General features: G+C 42.8%; 1 protein-coding gene across 6 annotated transcripts in view; it reads left to right on the plus strand.

Annotated features, from left to right (window-relative positions):
• LOC311018119 (pleckstrin homology domain-containing family A member 7-like) overlaps positions 1-16,596 on the plus strand; it is a 149,127-nt gene that overhangs the window by 18,334 nt on the left and 114,197 nt on the right. The window contains exon 1 of one of the 6 annotated variants that reach the window (XM_084016918.1): positions 8,742-8,908. The exons of the other annotated variants lie outside the window; for them this stretch is intronic. Within the exon in view, the coding sequence (XP_083873044.1) occupies positions 8,757-8,908 (152 nt within the window). The 5' untranslated portion in view covers positions 8,742-8,756. Of the gene's footprint in view, positions 1-8,741; positions 8,909-16,596 lie in introns of those variants that run through there. 6 annotated transcript variants of the gene reach the window in all.

A 16,596-nucleotide genomic window follows, 5' to 3' on the forward strand; every position in this document is an offset into this window, starting at 1 on the left:
TAAACTGTTAAAGAAACACTTGTATGTTGTTACAGTACATCACCCATCAAATGTCAACGCATCACTGAAGTGAACTTTTGCATGTGTAGTGTTGTCTAGTTCTGACTGGACCAGCAATAGTTATATACCACTAACGTTATATTAGTGTTATTATATTGATATTTCCATCCATCCATCCATTTTCTACCGCTTATCCTGTATTGAGGGGCACGGGGGGGCTGGAGCCGATCCCAGCTGTCATTGGGCGAAGGCAGGGTTCCCCCTGGACAGGACGCCAGTCTATCACAGGGCCGACATGTAGAGACAAACAACCATTCACACTCACATTCACACCTACGGGCAATTTAGAGTCATCAATGAACCTATCCCCATCCTGCATGTCTTTGGACTGTGGGAGGAAGCCGGAGAACCCGGAGAGAACCCACGCTTACACGGGGAGAACATGCAAACTCCACACAGAAGGAACCCGGGCCGACCCGGGAATCGAACCCAGGACCCTCTTGCTGTGAGGCGAGAGTGCTACCCACTACACCACCATGCAGCCCTATATTGATATTTAAAATATATATTTTGAGGTGCATGTTTTGCTGTCCCTATTTTCTAAATGCTTAAAAGTCGTTTCTGTGATTGCCAATGGCAACCTGGCAACGGTTACTGTTGAGCCCTGCTTTAATAATTTATTGATCATCAAAAGGAATAGTTTGTGCACTACGTCATAATACACAGAAAGCCTGTGAGGCAGTGTGAATCACCAAACCGCCAACACGTCCTTTGGGCCCTTCACTGTGCGTTTCCAGCGACGACGATCACAATTTACTATCTCAATATGCCATATGAGTATCATTTTGTGACTCCCAGGACTGTTGATGACCTCGTTGATGACTCAGCATCAGTAGTCGGATCGCTTGTCTTCCTCCGGCTCATTTCTCCTCCCTCCTTCCCCCTCTGTCCACAACGTTCAAAAGCAATAATGCCCCCTTATATCCCCCTGTGGACGAGTGGGACGGAAGTGTGGTTTTGTCTGAAGGCTTCTAAACCCACTCTCACATACCTCTCCACAAGAATTTCTCAGTGTTTGTCTAAGAGCTCTTGTTCTCGTGTTTGCTCATACCTGCGCACATGCAAACAGACACAATGTGTGATTCTCTGTTAACCCCCGAGGGTCCTCCAGATGGGGTCCTCCTCCTCCTGGTCCTCCTAGACGGAGCTGTGCAGATCTGAGGAGGATAAACCTCCCGCAGGAACGTCTGCATGACTGGCTTCCCTGAAGGGGATTTAAGGAAGGCAGCAGGGGAGAGGAAGACAGTGAGAGAGCAGACGAGATGTCATTAATGTGTGTTGGTCGTAGAAGACAGCTGGTTCAGTCCCGTTGCTGCTCAGCCCCGTCCTTAGTCATTGTTCTGTAATCTAGAAAGGTGTGAGAAACACGGCCTGCTGCATAAACAGTGACTCTGAAAGGAAGTCCGTCAGATTTCACCTTGTTGTACTGCTGACATGAGTATTAGGCATCCATCCAGCAAAGATACCAAACATTCTTGGGTTTGAGAGACACAATGACAATACAAATGCAGGGAATCTAATGATGCAATTTATTAACATTCTTACAAAGTGAATCCATCAAATGATCAGATCAGCTTTCCTCTCATTCTCTAATAAAAAATATTTGTATTCTTCTTCCCATCCACTCACAGTGAAAGACCATGATGTTGAATGACTCGAGGGATTGCAGTTTTGTGCCGTTGATGCTCTTGGCAGGAAGCTGTTATTGGGTGTGCAGTGATTTGAGCGACTGGCAGCGTAAGCACAATGATAGTATCACGAAGCCGTGACAAAGAGGCTTATCTCAAAGAAGCTTACAATAATGTCAGGAGTGTGGCCTCACAAGACTTGTAGCCTTCAAGCCTCTGTGTTATACTGACTGTAGATACCATCAAGACCACTGGAGTGGTTTTTGTCCTGTCATGTTTTTAGAAATGTCTCTCTTAAGGTACTTCAGCAGGTGGGCTCTTTGATGAACTACAGCAGCTCATTCTCACTCCTTCTCAGTGCACAGGATGATAGCCTAGACTCACTCTTTCACAAAGCTCATAAACAATAGGAAGAGTTAGAAAATGATGAGTCATAGCAGAGAGTATTCCTGTTTCCCTTGAAAGATGCTGGGACATGTGAGCTGACTGACGTATAAACTGAACAGCGACTCGCTGCATTCGAGAGAATCTGCCTGAGCTTTCTGCTCGTTATGTCACTCAGAAAGGACAACTTCAAAAGCAACAGGTTGTTGCTTTCCGTCTTGATGGAAAACATTTGTGAAGCTGCTAATAAAACCGATGGATCATATTAAAGGCGTAAGAAGAACATAGGGTTGGTTTGTGCTCGCCATCTAACGCCCTTTGTCCTCAGATGAAAAGGAGGCTTTGTTTGGCCGTGGAGCCACGGCTCAACCAGAGAACCAACAGTTCCCTGGCAGACAAATAAAGGCTGGAAGAGAAAGCTTTGTCAACAATAGCTTTTCTGTTGTTTCCATTGGTTGAAGGTGCTAACCAGTTTATGTGTTTGCTTTTGGAACAGCAGGAGAGTTAAAGATTATTCTTTTTGTAAATGTCAGCCCAAGGACAGTGTTCCTATTCGATGTTGTCTTCGCTGGCTCTATTCCAAACAAAATGATGTTTCCTCCAGATATTTGCTTCAGACACCTGCTTCTCCTCTAAAGGCTCAATTCAGTAACATATGCCAGGATTATTAAGGGTTTTCTTTCACATTCTTCCACCTCTTTGACTGTCATTCAGCAGACTTTAGGTTTCTAAGGTAAATTAGTAACTTCCAGAGGTGTTAAATCAGTTTCCCCTCAATTTCACACACCTCAAAGCTTTCTATTATGTTTTTGGAAGACAGAAACAATGCCCCCCCCCCCCCCCCCCCCTTTTTTTTTAATGATCAAATGTGACTTAAAAAAGCTTGAAGGTTGTCACCTGCCGCCGAGCTGGAATGTCAGGTACACCTAATGGACCGCTCTCCAGATGTTTTGGCAAATGGAGAAACCCCAGCTGTGCTGATGCTATTATAGCTTGGTTGTGGTTGGTATCTCCACTCTTTGGTCTGCATAAAGCCCGAAGAATAAAAACCCAATGTAACAATGTCTGATCTTGAGTGGAGTGAATATATTTTGTTTGTTTGCCTCTCAAGGTGAGAGGAAGTAGAAGTTTTTGGAGGACGAAGGTTTGTTTTTTGTATCAAATGACTTTGGAAATAAGATGAGTACATTTTCATCAAATCCAGGAAGCTTCCCAAGATAAAGCATCTGCTGAAGCAGCTTCTCTCTCACTCACTCTTCCCCTCTTTTTCACACTCTCTCTAGATGTGATTAGCTGATTTTGGTGAGTCATGTTCCTTCACACTTCTCCCGTATTATGTGTATCCTCATTTCAACCTCCACTGCGTTTATTTCTCTGGGAGGTCAAGACTATGTGAGATGGTCCTTTATTTAAGGTGCAGACCAGTGCTGAGCTTCACACGTCTGAGGTTGGGATGAAGGCTGAATAAAGTAAACTTCCCTCAAAATGTCACAATGTGGGACAAACATAACCTGATTGTAAAAGGCAGCGTGTTGTTTTTCAGTTTGCTGGCTATATTCTCTATACACTTTATGTTTTAGAAGTACAAGTGAGGATTTGAAAAGTTTTCCGATCTATAACGCCTAAAATAGCATCAGAGATTTAAAGTGGTGAGCTGCAGGTATGAAGGAGGGACGTCGGGTGTTGGTAAGAAGTGAGATGAGAGCAGTGAGTCAGTGTTTATGCCTGACTCACTCTATTCATACATAAAGCTCAGTGTGTGTGTGCCTGCATGCTTAAACACATTCCTATTTCATTGGTTCATAACACCAGACAAACTCGGCTAAAAGAGAAGATGCTCTGCTTGAAAGGCTTCTTTTTTTCCTGACAAAAAAACACAACATACATTAACATCCACTAATTCAATGCTAACTCTCTATACCAGCTTCGTCTAAGGTAACACTAGTGTGCATAATATCTCTCTTATTATTTCACCCTAAATGGAGCAAATAGTCTTTAGATTAAGGCCAGGCTGTGGCATGCATTTCACTACATTTTCTTGCTTAAATATAAATACACAGTTAATATTCTCCAAGTAGTCTTATTAACATGTCTGTGTGACAGGGTGTTAAGTTTACATGACATGCAATTGTGTTCATGGCATATTTTTCTGTCAAGGGTCTTTGTCAGTGTAAATAATTAGGGCTGCAGTGTTTACTGTATACAGGGATTTCTGTTGGCGATGTTGAAAAGACAGACGACCAGTATGGTAACAAGTAGAGCTCTTAAAGTGATGGTTCGGAGTAAAATGCACCCTAGGTCATTTCCACCATGACATCCAGCCAAATACCCCCTCGGAAGCATTTTTAGCGATGGTCAACATTGGTCAAGATAGGGCTATCAGCCGAATGGCTTAGTACTAGCGCTATGGTACATAGAGTATATCTCGTAAATTACCCCACTAATAATGCATGGAATGTTACCAAACTTCTGCAGTAGTACACATAGGGTCTGTACTCACAAAACGAGGCATTTGAAAGTGTGTAAGTAAACCAGGAGTTTATTTAGGAAGCAACCAGTTTCATACTGGATTGTACGGTATAATGTCGGAACTATGAGTCACAGTAAAAGTATAAAATCAAACTGTTTGTGTAAGATCGAATGAATGCAGTTATATTTGCTTTTTATTGTGAGATAAATCACTTCTGTCCCCTTTTCTAAGTCCACTCCAACACGATCACTCGTGATTAGGGGTGTTTATTATTGAGCTGTTGGTTAAATGGATGGGGGGCCGTGTCGATGACTTAACCTCTCAACCACGATTAATTTCTCTACTGATTAGCTGCGACTTGTCAGCTCAGTGGTGTGGCACTTTTTCTCTGTGGCTTAGCCTATTTGCGGTTGATTGCAGGTTGTTCTATTTAATGTTTAACCTTTGTTTTGTGGAAGTGGAAACCGGAGTCCTCGTACTAGTTCTCTGTTGATCCTATGCACACACATCAAGGAATGTTCTTCCTGCCCATGCAACAACGCCTGAGCGGCTGATAATTCATCACCTCTTCAAACAGAGAGGTATTTTTGGAGACATCTGTCCCTCTTGTCTTCCTTGTCCTGTCCCATGCTATGTTATAGATGCACAGTTTACTCTCTGAGGTCATTGCAGCGTGTGTGTGTGTGTGTGTGTGTGTGTGTGTGTGTGTGTGTGTGTGTGTGTGTGTGTGTGTGCGTGTGCGTGTGCGTGTGCGTGAGAGCTGGTCTTATGAAGATTTAGGAGGTGAATGTAGTGTGTGTGTGTGTTCAATACCACCTTTGAAGTTTGTCTGAAAATGGATGTCTTGAATATTTAACCTTGGCCCGAGGCAGCACTATTAATCCATAGACTCTCAAGCTGGATCTGAGTAAAACACAGATCTGTCAGGGTGATATGTGGTTTATCACGATGCTCTTTGGGAATATGAAGGAAAGACTGCATGTAAAAGTGCTGTGCATTCATCGATTTCCTCTTTTTTTTGCCTAACAAATAGATTACAGTTGTTTGGTACTAGACTTACAGCCACTCGGATCCAAAAAGCCAATCTGAAAATAATCAAGAGCCCTCCAGCCTCATCCGAAAAATGCATTATTCAAAAGAAATGCAACAAAAGGATTTATGTATTATGTGAAAAAAATGGCTTATTTGAACTTTGGTTTCACAAAGTGACCAAACATCTGGCTTGCTCATTGATATCATTCTATTTTGATAAACTTCATATTTTTCCGATCAATGTGTCAGACCTCTTATTTCAAACAAAAAAGACGGACCATTTTAAATATTAGTGGAAGGCAAATTGACTCCAGATAAATGTCACTCCTGCATGTCCATACAAAGGGAAGTTTCTTAGTCACACACACCATCTATTAAAGTGTCAACACATCATTAAACAAAATGCAGACGTGTGTGCACGGCGGCATTTCCCTTGACGGAGTGGGAACAGCTGCAATCGTTTCTCCTGCACGTTCAGGAGGAAAGCAGAGTTATGCATGTTATTTCCCCTCACTGTACTTCATCAACAGTTATTTTCCATTTCAGAGGACATGAACCACTTACTGCTTCCTGTATGTGCACTCTTCATCTTGTATTTAAAATTGAAAGCAGGACTGTGACAGTCCACCATACTGAGAGCAGACTTGTGGTGCTCGTGAGCACGAAGCACAGATATCTGGAGAGATGAAAGGCTGGAGCTTTTACAGGTTTACCCCCCATCTATACACCTGCCCTACTGCCTGTTTGGTTGCTATGGTGACACTTGCCTCAACAGCATACGTCTTTTTTATTTTTTATTTAAATCGTGATTCCCTTCAACAGCATGTTTGAAATGTTGGATCGCTTTAGGGTGTAGTTATAGTCTTAATGCTCTTGCTGCGGTGGTAATAGAAATGGCTTATGGGTCCCAAAGATATAGATGAGAAGTCAACACATTGGCATCACTACATCATTTTGAATATGATGGAGGTGAAGGAGGTGCAACACAAATCTCTTGAGTTGACCTTCTCAGCTCACCATAAAGCACCCAGACCAGAGTTCAGCAAGCTGACCACGAGGTGACAGGCCTGGGCTGGATTCTTTTCAAATGTAACTCGATAATGTGTCTCTCTCTCTCTCTCTCTGGCTCCATCAGTTGCCTGTGTGTCACATGTTGATGCGATATGTCCACTCGGAAGAGGGGAAGAGAGAGCCAATGTGTTGCATGAGCGGCGAGTTAGAGGCCAGTAATGGATGAAATAAAGCAAAAACTTCTTAAGATCCCAGTATTTCAGAGAAATGGTTCGCGTTGTGGAAACATTATGAGCGTGTTGTGTTGAAGCAGATCAAAACCTCACTGGCTGTGTACAGTGTAGTGATTGCAAATACTATTTTGAGATGGTCGCATTAAAAAGGTTGCTAAAACCATTGGCGTTGGATGAGATTTGTTGGATGAGATCTGTACGCAATTCGAGCTATCCGCGTGTATGTGTACGTTCTGAGCGAAATGACCCATCACATCCGCGTGCATGTAAACACCCTTTAGGGTTAGGGTTAGGGTTCGGCGTTGATAAACATGCCATAAAGGCATACGAGTTGGCATGTCATACATACGCCACTTCATGAGATCAGTCTGTGCATGTGCAAAATCAGCCGTGGCCGGAGCCTCCATGTTTTCAGCTGTATGACGGTCCATTCTCCTGAACTTAATATCTCAGGAACGCCTGCAGAAAATGTCTTCAGATTTGCCAGATCAGTTTTGTATTTGTGAGAAAGCCTTTTTAAACTAAGCATATACCTTTTGTATTGGAAGAAGAAATGACAAAAATCTCTTTGGTCGGGCAATCTTTGATAGGTGATTTTCTTATGGGTATACATAAGCCTCAGCATATGCCATTTTCTCTTCATGAAGCCTCTGAATTTAATTGTATGATGAGCTTTCTGTATTTTATAATGTGTGAAGTTTTTTCTCCCTCCAGTCAAGTGTCCTTTGTCTACTCAGCCGTACTTCCTGAGGGATTAAAGTCACCTCTTCTCTGCACACTATTGATTGCTCCCTTGTATTCTCGTATTCTGTTTTTCCCTCCGTCCTTTGGTGTTTCCCCGGTTCTGATCCCCTCTTTGATCAGCCTCTCAAAATAGCACTTTTGAATACAGTCACACTATGAGTGATGACCATGAGACGGGCTCACAGTTCATGGATGAAGCGTGGCAGTAATCAAAATGGTTTGTGCAATGAAAGACATGGCTGAATCCAAAATTCATATCAAGGAACAGCATAGTCTCATCAACTCTTATAACCACAAAATGGGCAGTAAGTTAAAGAAAAGGCAAACTAATTAAACATTTTAAAATTGCATATACAGCTCAGAATTAAAAACATGGTAAAGGCCATCTTGCAAAGCAGCTGTTTTAATGAGAGATGTTTACAGTGGTGTACCAGATTATCTCCATCAAAGGTGGTATGGCAGCACATGATGTGCTATTAAAACAACAAACTTCAGATGTGGAAGAATGTGTGAGATGCAGATGCCTACAAATGGAAACATAGACCAAAGGCTTAATTTCTCCACATTACAAGCCCACACATCTCTACTGCATAGGACTAACCCGTCTCCTGCTTCTCTACATGACTGTTGTCTGTGTGTGTGTGTGTGTGTGTGTGTGTGTGTGTGTGTGTGTGTGTGTGTGTGTGTGTGTGTGTGTGTGTGTGTGTGTGTGTGTGTGTGTGTGTGTGTGTGTGTGTGTGTGTGTGTGTGTGTGTGTGTGTGTGTGTGTGTGTGTGTGTGTGTGGTCCAACTGTGTTCAACATTGAGCAAAGGAGGACCGACACAAAGGAGGGATTGAATGACGAGGATGCAGAGAGAAACAACAAGATGTTGTGGCTCTTAAAGATTGGCTGGTCGTGGGAGACAGTAACACTTCTGTCAATGTAAGGAGGAGGGTGCAGCCGCCGGGGCCCAATACGAGAGAGAGAGGGAGAGAGAGATCATGTGGGGAGGTCAGAGTCGCTGATACTGGTTGGGACAGTCGCAGACAATGGACCGTTTAAACGTCTGAAATAGTGGAAGAGAGAACATGACTTTTTAATTCAGGAGGGAGGAGGAAACACCGGAATGAAACTCAGAAGAGATGAAAAGGATGAAACTGGATGAAAAGTGAAAGGCTTTAATCATCCAGCAAAGAGGCCCCGTTGTGGAAGGATGGGTACCTGCTGCAGCCGTGACCTCACAAGGGAGGCCGGTCACGAGCTGGTCGCCATCAAACGTCACACGGCCTGGCCAGCGACGGCCAAGGTGGTCACCCACCTTGATGATCATGAATTCTCCACGTGGGATCTCAGGTGTGACACAAGGTAAGCCTGTCAGAAAAGATCTGCTGACCTGTGGAAGCGTAGTGTCGGTTTGATCCCAGAGATTCTTTATGGCGACTGGGGGGGTTTTTGGGCGGCGTGCCTGAAGAGCATGAAGGGGATCACAGTGCGTTGGCTTCTTTTGTTTCCAGGAGAACCGCTGCCCCCTCGGATACCGTACATCGGCCCTGCCAGGACGTCATAGAGCAAGTTGTGTGTGGGGCGTAGTTTGTCAGCGTTATTGGATTGTAACGTAACATAAGAGACATACATGTAGACACACACGTGGCTGTAAACAACTGACACACACACACACACACACACAATATAAAGAAGGTGGATTTTATTCCTAAAGACTGGAACTGTCATCACGTTGGCCCGAACCCCAAAGTACCGGCTACTGTTTTCAGTGGCTGGATGTTTTCCAGATAGAATCTTAGAAACTGAATATCCACATGTGCCCCGGAAACTATTTGAATTTCAAAACACGTGTGAGGATTGAAATCAAACCAAAGTATCACTATTTTAAATTTACATGACAGAAAGCTACTGCACGGTGGTGTAGTGGGTAGCACGGTCGCCTTACAGTGAGAGGGTCCCGGGTTCGATTCCTGGGTTGGGTTCGGGTTCCTTCTATGTGGAGTTTGCATGTTCTCCCCGTGTAAGCGTGGGTTCTCTCTGGGTTCTCCGGCTTCCTCCCACAGTCCAAAGACATGCAGGATGGACCTGTCTGTCTCTACATGTCTCCCTGTGATAGACTGGTTACCTGTCTGTCTCTACATGTCGGCCCTGTGATAGACTGGTTACCTGTCTGTCTCTACATGTCAGCCCTGTGATAGACTGGTTACCTGTCTGTCTCTACATGTCTCCCTGTGATAGACTGGTTACCTGTCTGTCTCTACATGTCTCCCTGTGATAGACTGGTTACCTGTCTGTCTCTACATGTCTCCCTGTGATAGACTGGTTACCTGTCTGTCTCTACATGTCTCCCTGTGATAGACTGGTTACCTGTCTGTCTCTACATGTCAGCCCTGTGATAGACTGGTTACCTGTCTGTCTCTACATGTCTCCCTGTGATAGACTGGTTACCTGTCTGTCTCTACATGTCTCCCTGTGATAGACTGGTTACCTGTCTGTCTCTACATGTCTCCCTGTGATAGACTGGTTACCTGTCTGTCTCTACATGTCTCCCTGTGATAGACTGGTTACCTGTCTGTCTCTACATGTCTCCCTGTGATAGACTGGTTACCTGTCTGTCTCTACATGTCAGCCCTGTGATAGACTGGTTACCTGTCTGTCTCTACATGTCTCCCTGTGATAGACTGGTTACCTGTCTGTCTCTACATGTCTCCCTGTGATAGACTGGTTACCTGTCTGTCTCTACATGTCTCCCTGTGATAGACTGGTTACCTGTCTGTCTCTACATGTCTCCCTGTGATAGACTGGTTACCTGTCTGTCTCTACATGTCAGCCCTGTGATAGACTGGTTACCTGTCTGTCTCTACATGTCTCCCTGTGATAGACTGGTTACCTGTCTGTCTCTACATGTCTCCCTGTGATAGACTGGTTACCTGTCTGTCTCTACATGTCTCCCTGTGATAGACTGGTTACCTGTCTGTCTCTACATGTCTCCCTGTGATAGACTGGTTACCTGTCTGTCTCTACATGTCTCCCTGTGATAGACTGGTTACCTGTCTAGGGTGTACCCTGCTTTCGGCCAATGTCAGCTGGGCAAGCAGCCCCCCTGCGACCTTGAATACATAATATCAGCAGTAGACGATGGATGACAGAAAGCCGATGCTGGTCATGCTGAGTAGCTAAATATGCCAGCCCCAAGTTTGATGACCCAAATTCATCTGTAGTTTTATTTATTCCTAATCAAATACAGTGGCTGAAAATTGAAGTTTATTAGAGCTGCGATGTTTTATTTTTTTTTCAAATATGAAAGGTAGATTCATATGAATAATCTTATACCTTTTTAAAAAGAAAAACCTGGTCAGCAGCAGAGAACAAGATATCTTTTCAAATTAGAAATCGTCATCCTTTATTGGCTGCTGTGTGTTTGCATTAAACAGGCCGCTGAGTTCCTCGTCCATCCATACGGGGGAGTTAGCAGCCAATATGTTGAGAGAGAGGGGAGTGTACAATTTATTTGTTGGTGAATAAAAGCTACAAGACCCAAGCTAAATTCCTTGTCTTGCTTGCACACTGCTGATTTAAAGTGAAGGAGATCAGCCCTGAAGTTAGCAACAGCTCAGGCTCACTTAAGGTGGGCTGACCATTAAGGTAGACCAGGTTTAGATTCCAACTTTAGTGGTTATGCTTAAAACAAAAACACAACGGTTTTCTCCTGTGATGTGTTGTTGACCTATCCATCCACCCTGACCACCTCCGCCAGAATAATGTCACCTGACTTCCTCCTTTGCTCTGGCCACAATTCCTGCAGCCACCAGAGGGCTTTAATGTGAACGTCGGTTGTTTTGGAGGCTCTGTGGAGGAGGAGAGACCATCAGGGCTTCTTTCAGACTTGACAAAGCTCCCGTCAGAGCCACAGAGGACATTATATGATGGGTACTTCAGTGACTATTCCATTTTTAATGTGTAACATTGGTGAAATAGTCCTTTTAAAATACTAAATGATGCAAATGTATCCAACACCACAAGCAATTTCCCAAAACATCACCACAGAGCTCTTTTTACAGTCCATAAAGACTGAACATTATAAACTTTACCGAGTGTTATTGTTGAGCTGTGTGTTGGTGTATGAAGTGTTACTGTTGTTTTATCCAGCCTCTGTTTATTTTTTTGCAGTATCATTGAAACTGTAAGTACTCTGAAATAGGCGAGAAGTATTTACAGGGTGTTGCAAGAATACTCGTATATCGCTGTAACATTATACAAACCCAATTTTACATTGTAGGCATTCAGCTCATGCTGCCTGATTTCATTGTGGAAACTGAAATAATGGGCAGCTCTGGGTTTATTACGAGAACGCCACTGCAGACGCCACAGAACAACATTTCATGTTTGACACTGGAAGCACTTTGTTCTGTGTGCGTTTCCCTCTGCACAGGTGGTGGGAGTCGCTCTCTGGAGGCGTCTAATTCTGTCAGCTTTAATGTCTGTCATGGGTGGAGGGCTGTTGCTCTTGTTTCTGGAGATGTAGTCAATTATTCAGGAGAAGGATTTACCTACTTAGCGCTCACTTGATGTGACACCGTTGATTACCGCAAAATCACAATGGGAACGACTGGCCTTTTGATTCCTCACATTCCCCCACCCCTAGGTGCCCTTTTGTAATTCTTCCTGACTTAAACATGACAGAAATGGGAAACGGTTGTCACTAAGTCTCCCTGATGGGTTTAGCTTGGTTAGACGTCAGATTTATTTGTCTGAACAAAGTCCCTGTTGTAGTCTCATCTCCTAAATGGTAACCCCCTGTGGAAGCTCGAGATGCTGTCTAATTCCTCAAAAGGCACATTTTCACAACACATTTTGAACACAAAGGTATTTAAGTGATGTTTATACTGCGAAAACACGGTTTAATATAGGATACAACTTTAAAAAAATCATACATTTAAACAGTCAATGACTCTACAGAGAAATAAAGGGAGCGTGCATGTGCAGGGTCGGTAATGGATCAAACACTAGGCTGATTTAAAAGTAAAATAGACGATTTAGTTTGACCAGCTTTTAAAGGTGAAGGAGTATCTTATTTTCAAGATGTTTGTTCCTGTTTGTGTTTCATAAGTAAATGCTCCTCCTTAATGTTTAGCATGGTTCAGGTAACGAGAATTATGCTGCTCCAGATGGTTCCTATGCAGAACACATCAGGGATACGTAAACATGAATATTTCTGGCACAATGGATGCCAATGTCCAGTCTTGATAATTGGTCAGTTTTTCTATGCCTCCGTGCCGGCGACAGCCCTGGCTAGAGGCTTCATGTTTTCAGGTTGTCTGTCCCATTCTTGGTGGTCAAAGGTTAAGGTCACTCGGGACCTCATAAAATGTGTTTTGGCCATAAATCAAGAATTCATATGCTAATTTTGACACCACCTCCCAATTATTTCCCCCCTAAATGTACAATCTTCACCGTGTAGAGTCCAAGTCATTTTCAAAGTAAGATGACACATTAAACTATAATAATGACATTAAAGGTGCGAGATACAAGCTCTCAACATGGCAATGCCTGAGCCAGCGCCCCGGTAGCCAACAGCGCTAAGCGCAAATGTGCTGACAGAGCTAATTGTCAGATTTGATATTAATGCAAAAATTTCTATGACTTTTATTAGATTAATACAGTAATTGTAGATGAAATTAACTGAGTGATTTTGAAGGTTAAGGTTGAATTACCTAATCCTAGTGACTTAACAGTCCCGTAAAGTGTTTTGGCGTTTTTAAAAATGACTTTTAGTGTTTTCGACATGTGCAGTTGTTAAAACAGGAGACTAAGATTTCTTGCAGCTTTGTTAGATATTTTTGAAATATTTCGAGTTATTTATTACCACACAATGGCTATTAACAAGCTGACAAATGTAGTCTGAATTACTCTCCCTTGTCAGTTTTTACAAGTTGCCAAGAATATGCTGGAAGATTAATAGTTTAGTGTTTGACATTCATCACAGTTATCTGCAGAGGAGGTTTCAATGTTATTCCAGTCCTCACAAGGCCCAGTGGAAGTGTTCGGTGTCGTCTGCAACACCGAGAGCATTCAATCCATGTATGCAATTCAGACCAGCCGGCCGAGCCACTGGAACACGTTCAGTCACACGCGTCTGTCAGTGCTTTTGCCTGACAGGCTGTCTACTCATTGGCCAGCCTGTTTTTTTGTATTCAGGTAGAGAATTGGCTGTTTGGTTTCCACCACACAGTTTGACTGAATAAGGTTAGCAGTAGAAAGCAGTCCATTAGTGAAAGGACTGTTTTTGTCCCGTCCCCTGGTGTGTTGTAGTGATAAACACATTGAGAAAAATCGCTCTTTTATTATTTTCATGTGGATAGTTTTTACACCTTAGAAACCACAAGACCAATAACAGGAGTTTTAATGGTGATCTAATGTTGTATGTACAGCTGTAATATTCCCAAACGACAAATGACGAAGCTGTTGTTGTTAAAATATAAACACTCTAGAGTGTTTTGATGTGAGCTGTAGAGATGTCTGTGTTCTCTTGAATATAATGGCACTATTTGCCTTACGACACGCAAAAAAATAAAAATATAAATAAGTTTAACTCAACATCAGTGTCTCTTTATTACCCTGTTATAAAAAAATAATTATTCTCAGACCTCCTTGTGAGCAGTTTGATACATTTAAACTGTATAGTGGTCAATTGTCCCTTTTTCAGCTTGCATAAATCACAGCCCTCAAAACTCACCTTTTCACTCTGGCTTTTAATCTTGAACCTTGTTTGAACTTGTTTTTTTGCTTTTCTGCTAGCTTGCTTGCTTAGTTCTGTTCTTTTTTTGTTTGGATTTAGTTTTTTTTTGTTTTTGTAAATCGTCATTTCTCCTATTGAGGATCTGCAAGGCATCTTTTGCCTTTACTTTGAAAGACTAGACACACACTATTCTGGAATGAAGTCCAGACAACATGTCTGCCTAACTGGTTGTTATGTGTGAAAACCATGATTATAGATGCAGTTTGTTTATGCAGCTGTTGTGTTTTGCAACAAGATGTTTATTAATATTTCATTTTATGAGCACATAAATGTATCCACATCTAAATCTATGTAGGAAGAAAGAATGGGGTTGATTCTGTGAAATTCTTTGTATTAAGAAATGAGGTTGAAGATGGATTAACTGGCTTGTCCTGTATTCATTTGATGTTGCACAGATTTCATATGATGCTAAAACTGAGCCAAACGTCACATTTGAGCTATCAGCACACCCAACTGATGTATATTTAATCAGATATTGCTCAAGGTTTTCATGTGAAGAAATAAAAGATTCACCCTGGACCGTCTCTGACTAATGGCATAATCTATGAGAATCTCCACAAGATGTGATGTTTTACTCCATGGTCTCCCTGATTAATTTAAGCTAATTAGCATCAGGTAAATCTGCTGTCTCCGGCAGATTTGTGTCTTTCTTCACAGATCGTTTAATTTAAAAATCCAATGTAATGGTAGAGCTGGAGAAAACAGACAGAATAACAATGTCTATCACTTATGTTTAGTTTTGAAATCAAAACCTTGCCTCTGTACTTTTCTCCACCATATCGTTAGTGACTGCCTCTCAAATAATTCATCACCTGAGCTACACGGCTGTAGCTTGGCTGGCTACCCAACTATATTCATAATCCACTAGTTGTTGCAGCCCGGAACACAATGGAGAGGGAAAAAGAGGTTTGAACAGCAATGATCAGGTCAATTATGCAAAGACACATTTTACCAACACAATAAAAGATGTGTGTGAGGTATTTGATTACAGAATACATTTTCATAATGCATTCGTGCCGGGCCTTGGCATTTCCATAGAAATCACACAAAGTCTTTTTGTGCTCTTGGTCTTTTGGCGAACCAAGACTTCTCCACTCAGCACTTCTGCTCTTTCAATTTAACTACGATAAAGAGTCAAATATTGACCTTCACCGTATGACCACGTGACATTTCCAAACAATGGCAAGGTGATGATAGAAAGATGAGCAGGTGAAGATATCCCCTTTTTTCCCCTCAAAGGAAGAGTGCTGAGTCAGAATGCCCTTAAAAACACTCCTACTCTCTGTTCAGGCGTAACTTTGCCTGCCTTCTCTAACACTTACACAATTTAAATGCCAGCTTCATAACAAAAAGAGGGCCATTTTAACACACTCAATAGTAGTTTAAAAAGTTAACCACTGAACAGAAACTGAAGGGTCACACTAGGGCCCGACCGATATGGTTTTTTCAGGGCCGATACCGATACCGATATTTATGAAAATGGGAGGCCGATAACCGATATGTGCAACCGATAAATAGAAGAAAAAAAGTAGTTTACTTAAAGTAAAAAATGCCCGGTTGTACAAACGTCATCACGTCCTAATACTACACATGCATGGCTTGATGTTGTTTTGAAGGAGCGCCGTCTCTGCATATATTTATATTAAACACTCGACCTGCATCAGCGACTGTGCGCACGAGCGGATCTGTGCGAGCAGACAGCGCGAGGAAAGCGGATTTTGGACGGAGAAACACAGCGGCATTTTTCTTATAAATGCACCGGTCCGGTTCCGGTACCGGTCCGGTTCCGGTACCAGTCCGGTTCCGCTCACACCACGAGTCTAAAGAGTGCAACAGCTTGTCAAAATACAGTGTCAACTCCGTGTTTTCAAAGTAGAAAGCGACATCGTGGTGGTTTAACGAGGCGGAACGGCATCAGAACAACATCAAGCGTGTAAAGTACACGAAAAACGTAGCGGGAGCGCGCGGCGAGGATTGTTGCGGCCGCGCATCTTGCGGAGCAAGTCTACTGTGCTGCGCGGAGGCGCTCCTAATGTAAATGATTATTGATTTATGAATTAATTGATAGGTAGCTTATTTTTGGAGTATTGATTTATTTTTTTTGGCCTGGCGGCAGGTCTCCTTGGCCTGGCGACCCGCCAGGCCTGTACAATGGTAGGGGAAACACTGCTTACCTCGAAGGAAATGTGTTTTCTCTGCTTTAAGTTGTATCCGCACGCAGCACCGTCCTTAGCCCCACGTGGCCGTCTAG

The sequence above is a fragment of the Eutrigla gurnardus genome (genome assembly GCF_963514095.1).
Source record: "Eutrigla gurnardus genome assembly, chromosome: 9".
Classification (NCBI taxonomy): Eukaryota; Metazoa; Chordata; class Actinopteri; order Perciformes; family Triglidae; genus Eutrigla; species Eutrigla gurnardus.